This window comes from Erythrolamprus reginae, chromosome 2, assembly GCF_031021105.1.
Source record: "Erythrolamprus reginae isolate rEryReg1 chromosome 2, rEryReg1.hap1, whole genome shotgun sequence".
Taxonomy (NCBI): domain Eukaryota; kingdom Metazoa; phylum Chordata; class Lepidosauria; order Squamata; family Dipsadidae; genus Erythrolamprus; species Erythrolamprus reginae.
Window position 1 is genome coordinate 99,579,868 of NC_091951.1, and position 12,606 is coordinate 99,592,473.

General features: G+C 41.0%; 1 protein-coding gene across 2 annotated transcripts in view; it reads left to right on the plus strand.

The window, feature by feature from the left end:
- Positions 1–10,525, plus strand: part of ZFYVE28 (zinc finger FYVE-type containing 28) — a 44,317-nt gene extending 33,792 nt beyond the window's left edge. For both annotated transcript variants that reach the window (XM_070738841.1, XM_070738842.1), the window contains exons 8-13: positions 279–431; positions 1,459–1,595; positions 3,065–3,178; positions 7,398–7,484; positions 8,276–8,388; positions 9,541–10,525. In XM_070738841.1, the coding sequence (XP_070594942.1) occupies positions 279–431; positions 1,459–1,595; positions 3,065–3,178; positions 7,398–7,484; positions 8,276–8,388; positions 9,541–9,666 (730 nt within the window). In that variant the 3' untranslated portion in view covers positions 9,667–10,525. The remainder of the gene's footprint in view (positions 1–278; positions 432–1,458; positions 1,596–3,064; positions 3,179–7,397; positions 7,485–8,275; positions 8,389–9,540) is intronic.
- The last annotated feature ends 2,081 nt before the right edge of the window (positions 10,526–12,606 follow it).

The window sequence follows — 12,606 nt, forward strand, 5'->3', positions numbered from 1 at the left end:
GTGAAAGAAACTTCATTATTCATTTATATGTACATGTACATTTCTTCATTAAAAACATGTCTTTCTGCATAATTTAGACTAACTTTGTGAGTTTTTTGAGGGCTGGAACCAATTAAAATTATTTACATTAATTCCTATGGGGAAAAGTCGTTCGAGATAAGAGCTGCTCGACTTAAGAGCCCAGGTCCGGAACGAATTAAACTCGTATCTCGAGGTACCACTGTATCACTTAATTTTGTTGTCACTGATGTTTCCTTCGTGGACCCTTCCTCTTACAGGGATTTGCTGCGTGTGCTTTCCAAGGGGGAGTTGTACAGGCTGGAGAAACGTGTGCTGAATGAATGCACTGCAGATCCACAGCCCTGCAGTAATAGGGACTCTTCGGACCTCCAGGGTTTTGCATCAAAGTGTGCCTGCCCATCTGAACCAAGGTGAGACTAAGAACCTTCTCCTCCCCTGCAGTCTCCGCCCACACATTTGAATGCAGGGTTGCCTAACTTCAGCTTATAAATTGGGAGTGCTATTCATATACAGCAGTGCTTCTCAATTATTTTCTGTTACGTCCCCCCCAGGAAGAAGTAAATATTTCGCGCCCCACTCCAACTCTCCAATCTGAGCCCCAATGGAATTTTAGTGTTAATATTTATTATTTTACTTACTATAAGCTGCAAGCAAACTATTGGCTGGGGAAGGCTGCTCTACCCACTTTACCTGGGAGTAAGTCACTCTGGACTCAGTGGAGCCTGTTTTCACTTAGCCAGGCAAAGGCTACCATGGTTAGGGCCCTCTTTTGACACGGGGCCAGACCAGCTTAATCAAGCCGAAGTTTTGGGGTCGCCAGCCTGGTCCATAAGTGCTACCTCTGCCAGGCACTCACAACGAATGATGTGGAAGGAGGCTTTAGGGTGCCATTCGAAGCATTCGCCTAGCTGCAGAGGATGCTCCTTCTTGTCCAGCAGCAGGTTCGCCACGCCGTTCATGGCTACCGCAGCACCCACCAAGAACAACAAGAACTCATGCAGCCACCCCGGCCCACCTGACTGTTTTCTCTTCTGGTTTCGGAGCAGTGTGCAACTGGGGAAACACTGCCCATCCGGGGGAATCGATTGAGAGGGACCACGCATGTTCCCTGGGGTCACATGCACACACACCCTGGCATTGCTTCACCCCCCCCCCAGGAGGGCCCGCCCCACTATTTGAAAAGCTTGCTGAGAAGGTCTTTTATGGCCATCAAAAGGTCAGGACCAGAAGATACTTTGTGGCATGCTGTTAAATGTCTCTCCCCCCCAAAAAAAAATATGTAAAGAGTTGATATTTTCATCCCCAAGGTGCGTTCATAGCTTTATTTCAGTAGTTCCTTGATTGGCATACAGATTTTTAAGGGGGGGTATAGTTGAAAAGCAATAATAAAAATAAGCTCTTTGCATTTTTTCTAAAGGCTTGTCCTCCTCTTAACAGACCTTTTGTGCAGGAATCTGATAGTGCTCAGAGAGGAATGTTCACAGATATTCCACTGAACTCTCGATGGTTGGAATTACGAGGCCGTTATCGCAATATAGAGGACATGATTCACACATTATTTGTCTGTATTTCTGGTGAGTGCTCCATTGCTTGCATTCTATAGCAGGATGGCTATTGGCTTTTATCTAACTGTTTGCAAAATAATGATTCAACATTTTTGTGTAAGCCACTCACAACCATTTAGGGTGGAGCAAGGTAGAAATGTCAGTAGTAATTAAGGATATGGTTTTTTTCAAGCCACTCGCTTCTACCATGGTCCACTTTATCGATAAAGGGGTGACTTGATCGAAGTGTATAAAATCATGCATGGGATAGAAAAGGTAGATAGAGAAAAATTATTTTTTCTATCGCACAATACTAGGACAAGGGGGCACTCCCTAAAGCTCATAGGTAAGAAAGCAAGGACAAATCAAGGGAAATATTTCTTCACCCAGAGGGTCGTTGCTTTATGGAATTCACTTCCAGAAGTGGTCGTGACAGCTGTCACCCTTGATAGCTTCAAGGCAGGATTAGACAGATTCATGGATGCAAAGTGTATCAGTGGTTATTGAAACGGATGTCCATGTCCCACCTCTATGTTGGGTGAGGCAGGCAGGATTCCTTTGAGTCCCACTTGTTGGGGGTCAAGGGAAAGGGAGGGTTTTGCCTTCTCTTTCTGCTCAAGATCCCCATGTACAACTGGTGGGCCACTATGTGACACAGAATGCTGGACTTGATGGGCTTTGGCCTGATTCAGCATGGCTCTTCTAATGTTCTTATGATAAGATCAATAACTGGGGACTATTTATTCTAGGAACAATTATAAAGCTTATTAAAGTGGCAAGTGTAAATTTATTTGGAAATAAATGTACAGGAAAACAAATTCAGTGTATCAGATAAATCCCCCCAGATCTGATGATTTTTGTAGCTTTTTTGCAAAAATTAGTGGAGAGAAGAACTGAAAGTCCAACTAAAATGAAGCAAAGTTCCAAAATACCCCCCAAGGCTTGGCCTACAGGTAACCTTAATCACATTAGGAAAATAAAATTGGGCCGAATTATATGTGGTATGTTACAACTGTGCACCCAGTCCCTTGTTGCTTATAAAAGGGATTTACTTCATTTGTTGTACTAGTATTATATTTTGGGTTTTTTTGCTTTAGTTTAGATGTCTTTTACGATTATCTTGTAAGAATTGCTAGTACTATCCCTAAATGGCAAAACTGAGAATAGATGACTTAATATTTTTCAATTGGGTACATCTCTGCTCATTTTAGGCATTGTGCTGATTTCTAGTTGGCCCCAAATAATCTCTTAATTGTATTTGTTTAAATCATTGCATACCATTTTTCTTTTCAACATGCTGACCTATTTAGACATTCAGATGTCTGCTCTGTTTTAGATAATTTAATAAAAACAGGGCATTTTGTATCAATTATGTTCAAATAAAAACATTTGCTTATTGTGTAGTTTGTTTTGTTATGAAAGGAGTCTTTTGTACCAAAGTCTGCCATGATCCCTTCCCCATGTGCAAGTGAAATGCTCAAAGTGCTGTGTTTTGGCAGGAGTGGCAGACCAGCTCCAAACTAATTTTGCAAGTGACCTGCGCAGCATTCTGAAGAGTGTCTTTAAAATTGTGACCGCCCAAGTAGAAGAATTGGAAGTGACAGACACTGGACGTGAGTGAATCTATTTTGCTAACCTATAGCTCCATAATCTTGTCACCTTGTGCAAAGCAGCATGAGATGGCTTGTTAAAATGAGGGCATATAATGCTGTTCCAAAAATTACCAGGTTCTGTAATAGTGTTAGCGATGCATCAGGATTCAGGAACCTATATGTTCTGTCGGGCTCTCTGGTAGACTTCTCCCCAAAAGTCACAGGTACAAATTTCAGACACACACACGTTTGAAAATTCAAAACAATGTTCTTTTTAATGAAAAGTCACTTAAACTAAGCCCTCTTTTGGTATTGCAAAGAGCACTCGTCTCCAAACAAACTGGTAATTTGTACAAGTCCCTTATCAGTTCTGTGATACTTAGCTTGCAGCTGTGAGGCAATTCACAGTCCTTCTTTCACAAAGTGAAACACACTTTGCTCTGGTTTAGTTTCAAAGCGGGGAAAAATCAGCACACAAAAGGTCAAAGTCAGTAAATCAGTCACGAAACACAACGATCAGATAATCCTCCACAATGGCTAAACCTACAGGCTGCTATTTATAGCAGCCTCACTAATTACCACAGCCCCACCCAACCACAGGTGGCCTCATTTTCTTTGATAATAATCTCTCAGTTGTTGTTGCCTATGCATCACTCTCTGCATGCGTGGCTGTATCATTAACTCTTGTTCTGAATCCAAGGAGGAGCTAGATAATTGATCTCCTTCTGAGCTGTCTACCACACTCTCCTCCTCCCTGTCACTCACATCTTCTTGGTCAGAGGAGCCTTCATCAGCAGATTCCACCGGGGGGGGGGGGGGCAAAACAGGCCTGCAGCATGTGGATGTCTCCCCCACATCCACAGTCCTTGGGGCAGGAGCTGGGCCAGAGCTAACCACAACACTATAACACTTAGATCAGTTGCACTTAATTACCAGGATAGTTGTAATTAATAGGATCCCTTGCTCCAGGCGATTCATTAATCATCTTCCCTTGTTGCTTTCTTTCAATTGGGGAATGAACAAAGTAAAAATGTCAGAGATTCTAAGGAAAAAAAAATCTGCCAGAATAAAATCCCCTAAAAGGTTCAAATAAGGAAACTTATTTCTCACTTAAGTGTCACAACTGATAAGCCTCAAGTCTATTAACTGCACATATTTGTTTACATTTGAATCAAATTCACACTACTCCAGAGCAGGTGTGGGCTACTGCCTGGATGGGGGGGGGGACGGACGGACGGGGGGGGGGGAGACTGCAGTGGGGGTAGCGAAAATGGAGCTCCACCCCAGAGCACCCAATTTGCACTGAAATATATTGAAAGAAAATGCAGGGCGTCCTGCATAAGCCATGCCCACAGTGTGGTAGTATAAATTTTGGTAGCTCTTCACCACTCCAGAGGTAGCATGAACCAGTTTGAATTGAGCCCTAAGACAATTCAAAGTATAACCTGTAATCATGTTCCTTTATGAAAATAAATGCATGTACAGTAGCAATTGCATTTGAGTGGAACTGAAAGCTTACAAATTTTACATAGATGATGGAAAGCTAGAGCAAATAGGATTTGTGTACATTGATGGAATGTATCCGAAGCATGAGAAAATGGGTGGAGAACTGCTATGAAAATACTAGGAGGAAGGCTGTGGCCAATGTATGCTCCATTGTGAATGGATATTTGCTGAAAGAAGAAGAAAAAAATCCCTGAAACATCTATCACTTTGTTGTATGGAGGGAAGAGCTAGGAATGCTAAGAAAAAAAATGAATGCAGTAAAAAGTGATGTATAAGTAGTCCTTGTTTAACAACTCCTAATCAGGACCAAAATTTCCATTATTAAGTAAAGCATTCATTAGGCAAAGCATAACGTAATGGCATCATGCAGTGACACAGCAGTTCCAGGAGTCCTGCTTGTGGTTGTTAGATGATGACTAACAGTCATTTGGCAAGGACTTCATGTTTCTCCTGCCCTATGTGCTCTCACTTCAACTTCAGCTTCTCCTACACATTTTCCTCCCTCCCATCTATTCCCCTTTGGTCCCTTTACACTCCTCCTCCACCACCATATACCCCTGCTGGCCCCAATCTGTATTGTCTTCCTTCACTTCTAACAAGATATGCCCAAGACACTTCACAAGGCCACATGAGATGAAGCATATGCTGTGCTCATAAATGCAGGCAGACTGCCAAGCACCCGGATTTTGATTATGCGACTGTGAGGGTGCGACCATATTCATAACTTCAAGGACAGTCATACAGTAACTACCATTTGTTCAGTGTTGTTGTATCTTCAAATGGTTGCTGAATGAAACATAGAAACATAGAAATATAGAAGTCTGACGGCAGAAAAAGACCTCATGGTCCATCTAGTCTGCCCTTATACTATTTTCTGTATTTTATCTTAGGATGGATATATGTTTATCCCAGGCATGTTTAAATTCAGTTACTGTGGATTTATCTACCACGTCTGCTGGAAGTTTGTTCCAAGGATCTACTACTCTTTCAGTAAAATAATATTTTCTCATGTTGCTTTTGATCTTTCCCCCAACTAACTTCAGATTGTGACCCCTTGTTCTTGTGTTCACTTTCCTATTAAAAACACTTCCCTCCTGGACCTTATTTAACCCTTTAACATATTTAAATGTTTCGATCATGTCCCCCCTTTTCCTTCTGTCCTCCAGACTATACAGATTGAGTTCATTAAGTCTTTCCTGATACGTTTTATGCTTAAGACCTTCCACCATTCTTGTAGCCCGTCTTTGGACCCGTTCAATTTTGTCAATATCTTTTTGTAGGTGAGGTCTCCAGAACTGAACACAGTATTCCAAATGTGGTCTCACCAGCATTCTATATAGCGGGATCATAATCTCCCTCTTCCTGCTTGTTATACCTGTAGCTATGCAGCCAAGCATCCTACTTGCTTTCCCTACCGCCTGACTGTTCACCCATTTTGTGACTGTCAGAAATCATTACCCCTAAATCCTTTTCTTTTGAAGTATTTGCTAACACTGAACTGCCAATACAATACTCAGATTGAGGATTCCTTTTCCCCAAGTGCATTATTTTACATTTGGAAACATTAAACTGCAGTTTCCATTGCTTTGACCATTTATCTAGTAAAGCTAAATCATTTACCATATTACAGACCCCTCCAGGAATATCAACCCTATTGCACACTTTAGAGTCATCGGCAAATAGGCAAACTTTCCCTACCAAACCTTCCCCTATGTCACTCACAAACATATTAAAAAGAATAGGACCCAGAACAGACCCTTGTGGCACACCGCTTGTAACCTGATAAGTGAGTGAATGCCTGAACTTAAGTGTGCAAAGTAAAACCCCAGGGCAAAAAACCTAAACGAATGATGAATGAATGTGGATCATGAACTACCAGTGGGAAGGAAGTACACTACATTGAGTTGGTTTGGTGACATGGAATGAATGAAGATGAGATTGCAAAACAAATACATGAAGGAAAAATTAATAGGTTGAGAGGTTGTTATTCTCACAACTTAACAATGGGGAAGGCCGAGAGGGTCAGATCAGATGTTGTTGTTGAGAAAAGAGTTGAGAAAAACAAAAAGCAATTATAAAAGGATATATGAATATCACAGAATTGAGGCGGTTTGCAAATATAAAAGCATATGGAAAGATATAGTGAATAAACTATATTTACAGCAGCACGAAGCTTACAACTTCAGCCTGATGATGGTGAATGTGATTTCACCGAAACGTCGCATAGACACTCAAAATATTACACGGGGCAAAACCCGAACTCAGAACAATCTACATATAGTGAAAAGTATACATAAAATAGTTTTAGCTATGTTTCTTTTTCATTTCTAGCCTTCAGTTTATTTGGTTTGCTATTCCATATATCTTTTCCTCCCTCTGCATTTTTTTACAATTACAATTTACAATTTTACAATTACCGTACATGTACATACTCAATACATACCATTTGAAGGGTGTTCACCCCAAAGCGCATAGCTAAATATCTATGGAGGTTTATGGATACTATTCACTATATCTTTCCATATGCTTTTATCCAAGACAAGAAAACATAGTTGCTTGAAAAAGCGCCTTTGGGACAGTTCTGGGAATGGCTATTAATGTTTTATCATTTGTATGGCGCCCCGAGTTTTCGGAGAGGGGCCGCATACAAATCTAATAAATTGAATTGGATTGAATTTATTTGTTTCTGTTAAATGACAGCAGCCCTGTAGGCTAATATCTTTCTCCTTTTCAGAGTTGGATCTCTGTGGGGCACCAACAGTGCCTTTCTTGACAGACTGTGTTCTCTGCTGCAGCAGCAGGGAAGGTGTGAGGAGAGAAGGTAAGAGCTCCAAGCGTGCAATGGGTTCTCTACAGGCTCCTAATAAGCAAGGATTCTGCCTCTGATGACCTTGTTCACAAAGCGGCTGCAGTCAATATTTGCAGGATAAAATGTTCCTACGTTTAGGAATAATCTAGGTCAGAGGTCTTCAAATTTGGCAGCTTTAAGAGTTGTGGACTTCGGCTCCCAGAATTCTCCAGCCAGCGTAGCTGAGTTGAAATCCACAAGTCTTAAAATTGCCAATTTGGGGATCCCTGATCTGGGTATAACTAGGATCACTACTGAGGCTCAGTTTGGGGTAGTGGTTAAAGTACCATGCTAGTAACTGGAAAGTTCTAAGACACAAAGTGATCTGGGTCCAATCTCTCTCTGTCTCTCTCAGCGCTAGGGAGCAGGCAATGGCAAACCACTTCTGTAAATCCTTGTCATGAAAATTGCAGGGAGTTGTCCAGGAGTCAAGCCTGACTCAAGGCATGCTGTATACATCCTCACTCCTGGATATACCTTATCTGATAAATGACATTTCACTTGTCGATAGTTCATAATCTATTGATATCTCATAGAGACATATCAGTCTGATGTCCTGAGCTGTATTAATTTTTCCTATTCTGAAGCTCTCTGGGTTTCCCTACGTTTTTGCTTCCTTAATTTAGGAGGACTATTCTGGGCTATTTACTTGAATAAAGACAGTAGACCCTTGAAAAATGGGGACGGGGAGGTTTATGATTCTGAGTGGCTTTAGAAGACTGATACACAATTATCCTGCAAACTACTTTTCTGTTCCTTTACAGATACTTTGGGGCCACCAGACTGGGTACCAGACAGCACTTCTAGCCACTGTATGGCGTGCCATGTGCCTTTCACTTTTCTTCGGCGACGGCACCATTGCCGGAGTTGTGGGAAGGTAAGGGATCAGGGCTACTTTGGGGTAGATCCACCCAACATGAACCAGGAGTCAAGAATGCTGGAGACTGTAGTTCAATTCATGAATTTGATTACTTTCCAAAAAGATCCTTCTTGCGTCTGGAAGGAGGATCAGAAATGCAGATCTTCAGGTGAGACAAACTGAAAGAGGCAGTCTATTCAGGGATTGGTGACTGAGCTACCAGGCAGTTAAGAGCAGTAAGAAAGAAGCAATGGAGTAGCCTATACAGTGGTACCTCTACTTAAGAACTTAATTCCTTCTGTGACCAGGTTCTTAAGTAGAAACTTTCTTAAGTGGAAGCAATTTTTCCCATAGGAATCAATGTAAAAGCAAATAATGTGTGTAAACCCATTAGGAAAGAAATAAAAGCTCGGAATTTGGGTGGGAGGGAGGAAGAAGAGGAGGACAGTCGCTGCCGAAGGAAGAAGGTGAGGTGAGCACCCCCTTTTGCTTTTCCGTGCCCAGATGCTCCGGCAGACAACCTCGCGCACGGGTGTATGGAAGGCAGCGCGAGGGAGTCACCACAGCGAAGTCATTTATTCCCCTCTCCAAGTGCCCAGAGAAAGGAAAACACTGTTTGCTCTGTGCTGCCAAAGCCTCCTTAAGCACCACCGAAAGGCTCCTCTGGCAGCCCAGAAAAGCCCAAGATGGCCGGGATTAAAGGGGGAGTGGCAGGAAACTGGCCGGGCCTTCGTGCCGCTTTCAAATTTCCTGGGAAATTTTTCTGGGCTTGGGTTCTTAAGTAGAAAATGGTTCTTAAGTAGAGGCAAAAAAATCTTGAGCATCCAGTTCTTATCTAGAAAAGTTATTAAGTAGAGGCGTGTGGTACCACTGTAATGTAAAAGAAAGGATTAAATTGCAGCTTGTTGGGTATTCCTGTGTTGGGCCTTAACTTGAATTATGACTGGGTGTTAAGCCATGGTTATTATCCTTTCTACTTCACTCTGCTTCGTGGGATGTTTCCATTTCAGTTTGCTTTGTTGGATGTTTCATTGGATGTTTATTAAATAAATGTATTTAATATGCTTATTAAATTCAAGTTCATACATAGGTTCATTATTACTTCCTTTCATGCAAAGGAAATGAGGCTTGTTATCAAGTTGCTTTTGATGGACATTTTCTCTCTCTCAGATCTTCTGCTCTCGTTGCTCATCCCACTTGGCAGCACTGCCTCATTTTAGGCATATGAAGCCAGTCCGCATCTGTACACACTGCTACACTACCCACTTGCCTTCAACAAATAAGAATGCCAGTTGACTGTGAGGATCAATTTCTGGATGAGGGCTTTATTGAACACCATCGGTGCCTGAGGAACCTCCAACAACTGGAAGGCAATTGCAGCTTGCCTCACCAGCAAAGGATTATGAGAACAATCACACCTGTCTTACTAGGATTCTCCAGGGAGTGAAACAAAGGGCTTTTGGTTGTCAGGCAAGAGTTAAGTTGGAGAAAGAAGCACAATGTTCTTAAAAGGGGGAATGAACTCTTGCATTTTTATAATAAAAAACTCTTGGGATTCGTGGGGTGGGAACTAGAATCTATCATTAAAGAAGTTTGAACAAACTCTTCTATGTGCTAATAAAGCTGGCTTTTTCTGTAATGGAATGATGGCCCATGTAGAAATTACTTGGTGCTATTTACCTGACCTCTGGTAAAACCTAACAGTAATTTATTGCCTTAAGGTTAGTTTCTAACTAAAAAAATGAGATTAGGTTACCAGATTTGGATGCGTGTGCAATAAGGGCTTTAGGATACTTCTGGTTGGAACTGAAAGGCAGGACCTAGATTTCCAACAATAATTTGTGGAGGGCTTTTGCTCTTCAACTCTTGATGTATGTAAGGACTGCAACACTGCTCATATGCAATGTATATTTGTAAACTCTTCTGCCACACTGTGGGAGATGCTTTGGAAACCTACAGTATCTGGGATTCATACAACTCCTTCTGAAATTACTTATCAGTTGATTATCATCCTGCTACCATAAAATATTCTCTCTCATATCTCCATCCATCCATCTATTCCAGAAGAAGGCAATGCAAAACATTTCCATTATGTTGCCAAGAAAACTGCATAAAATTAAGTCTGACTTGAATAAACTACGTTTTTACTTGAAAATGATGTCTGTTACTATTGCCATCTTGTGTATCTGAATTCAAAATAATTGCTTTTGCTGGATTTAGCTGTTGGGTTGCTGTTGGGTGTTGACAGACAGAATCTGCTGCTGCAAATACAGACTCTACAAATCTTGTTGCTGCGCTATTTTTCTTTTCCCACCACATTTCAACCAGAGGATTTTGTGTATTTGTCTGCTTGTGTAAATGTGGGTGACTGGTTTGGCTCTAGTGCTAGATAATCTCTTTGATGTCAGTTAAATAGCAAGTATCAGCATTTATTAACTGCACACAAGACATATGCATGCTTCCCAGCCCATGATTCATCCAGAAGCTTAAAGGGGAAGTTAAACCACCTGCCTAGCATGGGAAAAGATTTTGACATTTTCATACTTGACTATTATAAGAATGCTATGTAACATTATTGACCGAAGTTGTACATAGGTCTCTATTAACAGTAACATGTACATTAGCATTTCAGTAATCTTTCCCTTGCTCATCTTTCTTGTCTAAGATCTCCACAATTTGTTCACAATAATCAGAAAAATCCCATTTTCTGATTATTGCCCTCTAACTGCATTGCTGGTATGCAACAAAGAAATGTCACTCCGGTTTAAAAGGAATTTATAACGAGTTTAAATAATTCTTAAAAAATATTCTAGTCCTCTATAAATTCAGTTGCAATTTAAAAATGTATAGAGTGTCAGGCTATGATGGGATATGTACCTAGAGCAGGGTTGGGCAAGGGGCCACATGAGACACTGGAACTGTTATGAAAGGCCAAATCAATAGGTTGAACTTAATTCTGCCGTTGGCAGAAGGGAGGAAGGATTGCAGAGCCTCATCTTGCTTCAACCCAGGCACGCGTTCTGCTACTCAGAAAAGCTTTTGTCTCGCCAACCAATTAAATTAGGGCAGTCTGCTGCTTATCCCACCTCTTGCAACTTGCTTATTTACATTTTATTTTCTAATTTCCAATTGACCTCATGCAGGTCAAACAGAGACAGCCAAAGGGCCGGATGTAGCCAGAGCAGTAAAATTTTCACGTCTGATCTGGAGAATTGGTGGATGGGAACAACAGAGCTTTCCCAGGAAGGGGGCAGTAAATCTTATCAGAGGCCCAGATTACCTCTCTGATAAGGATGGAGTGAAGGAGGAAGAAGTTCAATGTAGTCACTTTCTATAATCTCTTAGGATATGTCTAGTAAAGTAGAGAGTTATAGCTTTAATCTGGTAAGATTTAGTCTGTTAGGTGTAAACAAATAAAATATTGGATTGGATTAAATTTTGCTATGTTACATTTGGCCTTGAACCTGACAATGGCTATTTTTAAATCAGTAAAAGAAAAACGCCATTGGAACAGTATAAAATTTAGTATGCCTCCAAGTATACAGACATGCAAACGCATTATTTCAGATTTGCCATTTCCTCATACTGCAGCTGCATAACTTTTTTCACTGAAAAATATGACATATTACAAGCATCCCATTCAAATTTGAAAAGCAATGTCCAGGTCAGAAGAAAAGGTAATTGATTCCATATCTTCATTGCACACACTATGTTTAAAATTGTAGGTTTTAAAATTGTGTTTGGGAGCCCACCCTGTACCATTAATTACAATAAATTTGACTTCTAATGTATCTTTACATAAGATCAAACATATGCAACCTTTTTCATTTGCCTGGGCCATATTGAGCCAAGAGGAGTTGTCTTAGGTCACATATACAATTTTAATTCATGTATGCAACTAACAAACTTCCTTTATTTTGGAGGGTGTTGTGGGCATGAATTACTAGCTGTCCGGTCAGGACATACTTGCACTAGATCTTAATCATCAGAGTTTTGCCTTTCTGCTGAAAACATTTCTTTCTGAAATGGACTGCTGCTTTCTGTCCCTCAATCTTGCCAGCTATCAGAAGACCAACGCAATTTTGTTCTGTAACAAATAACATTCCTCTACCACCCACACATTCCCAAATACTGTACAGGGTCATCATGAGGCAGAATATCTTCAGGACATCTGCTTGCAGGCAACAAGGATACAAAAATAATAAATAACTAGTCATAGATGTACCCTTTCATGAT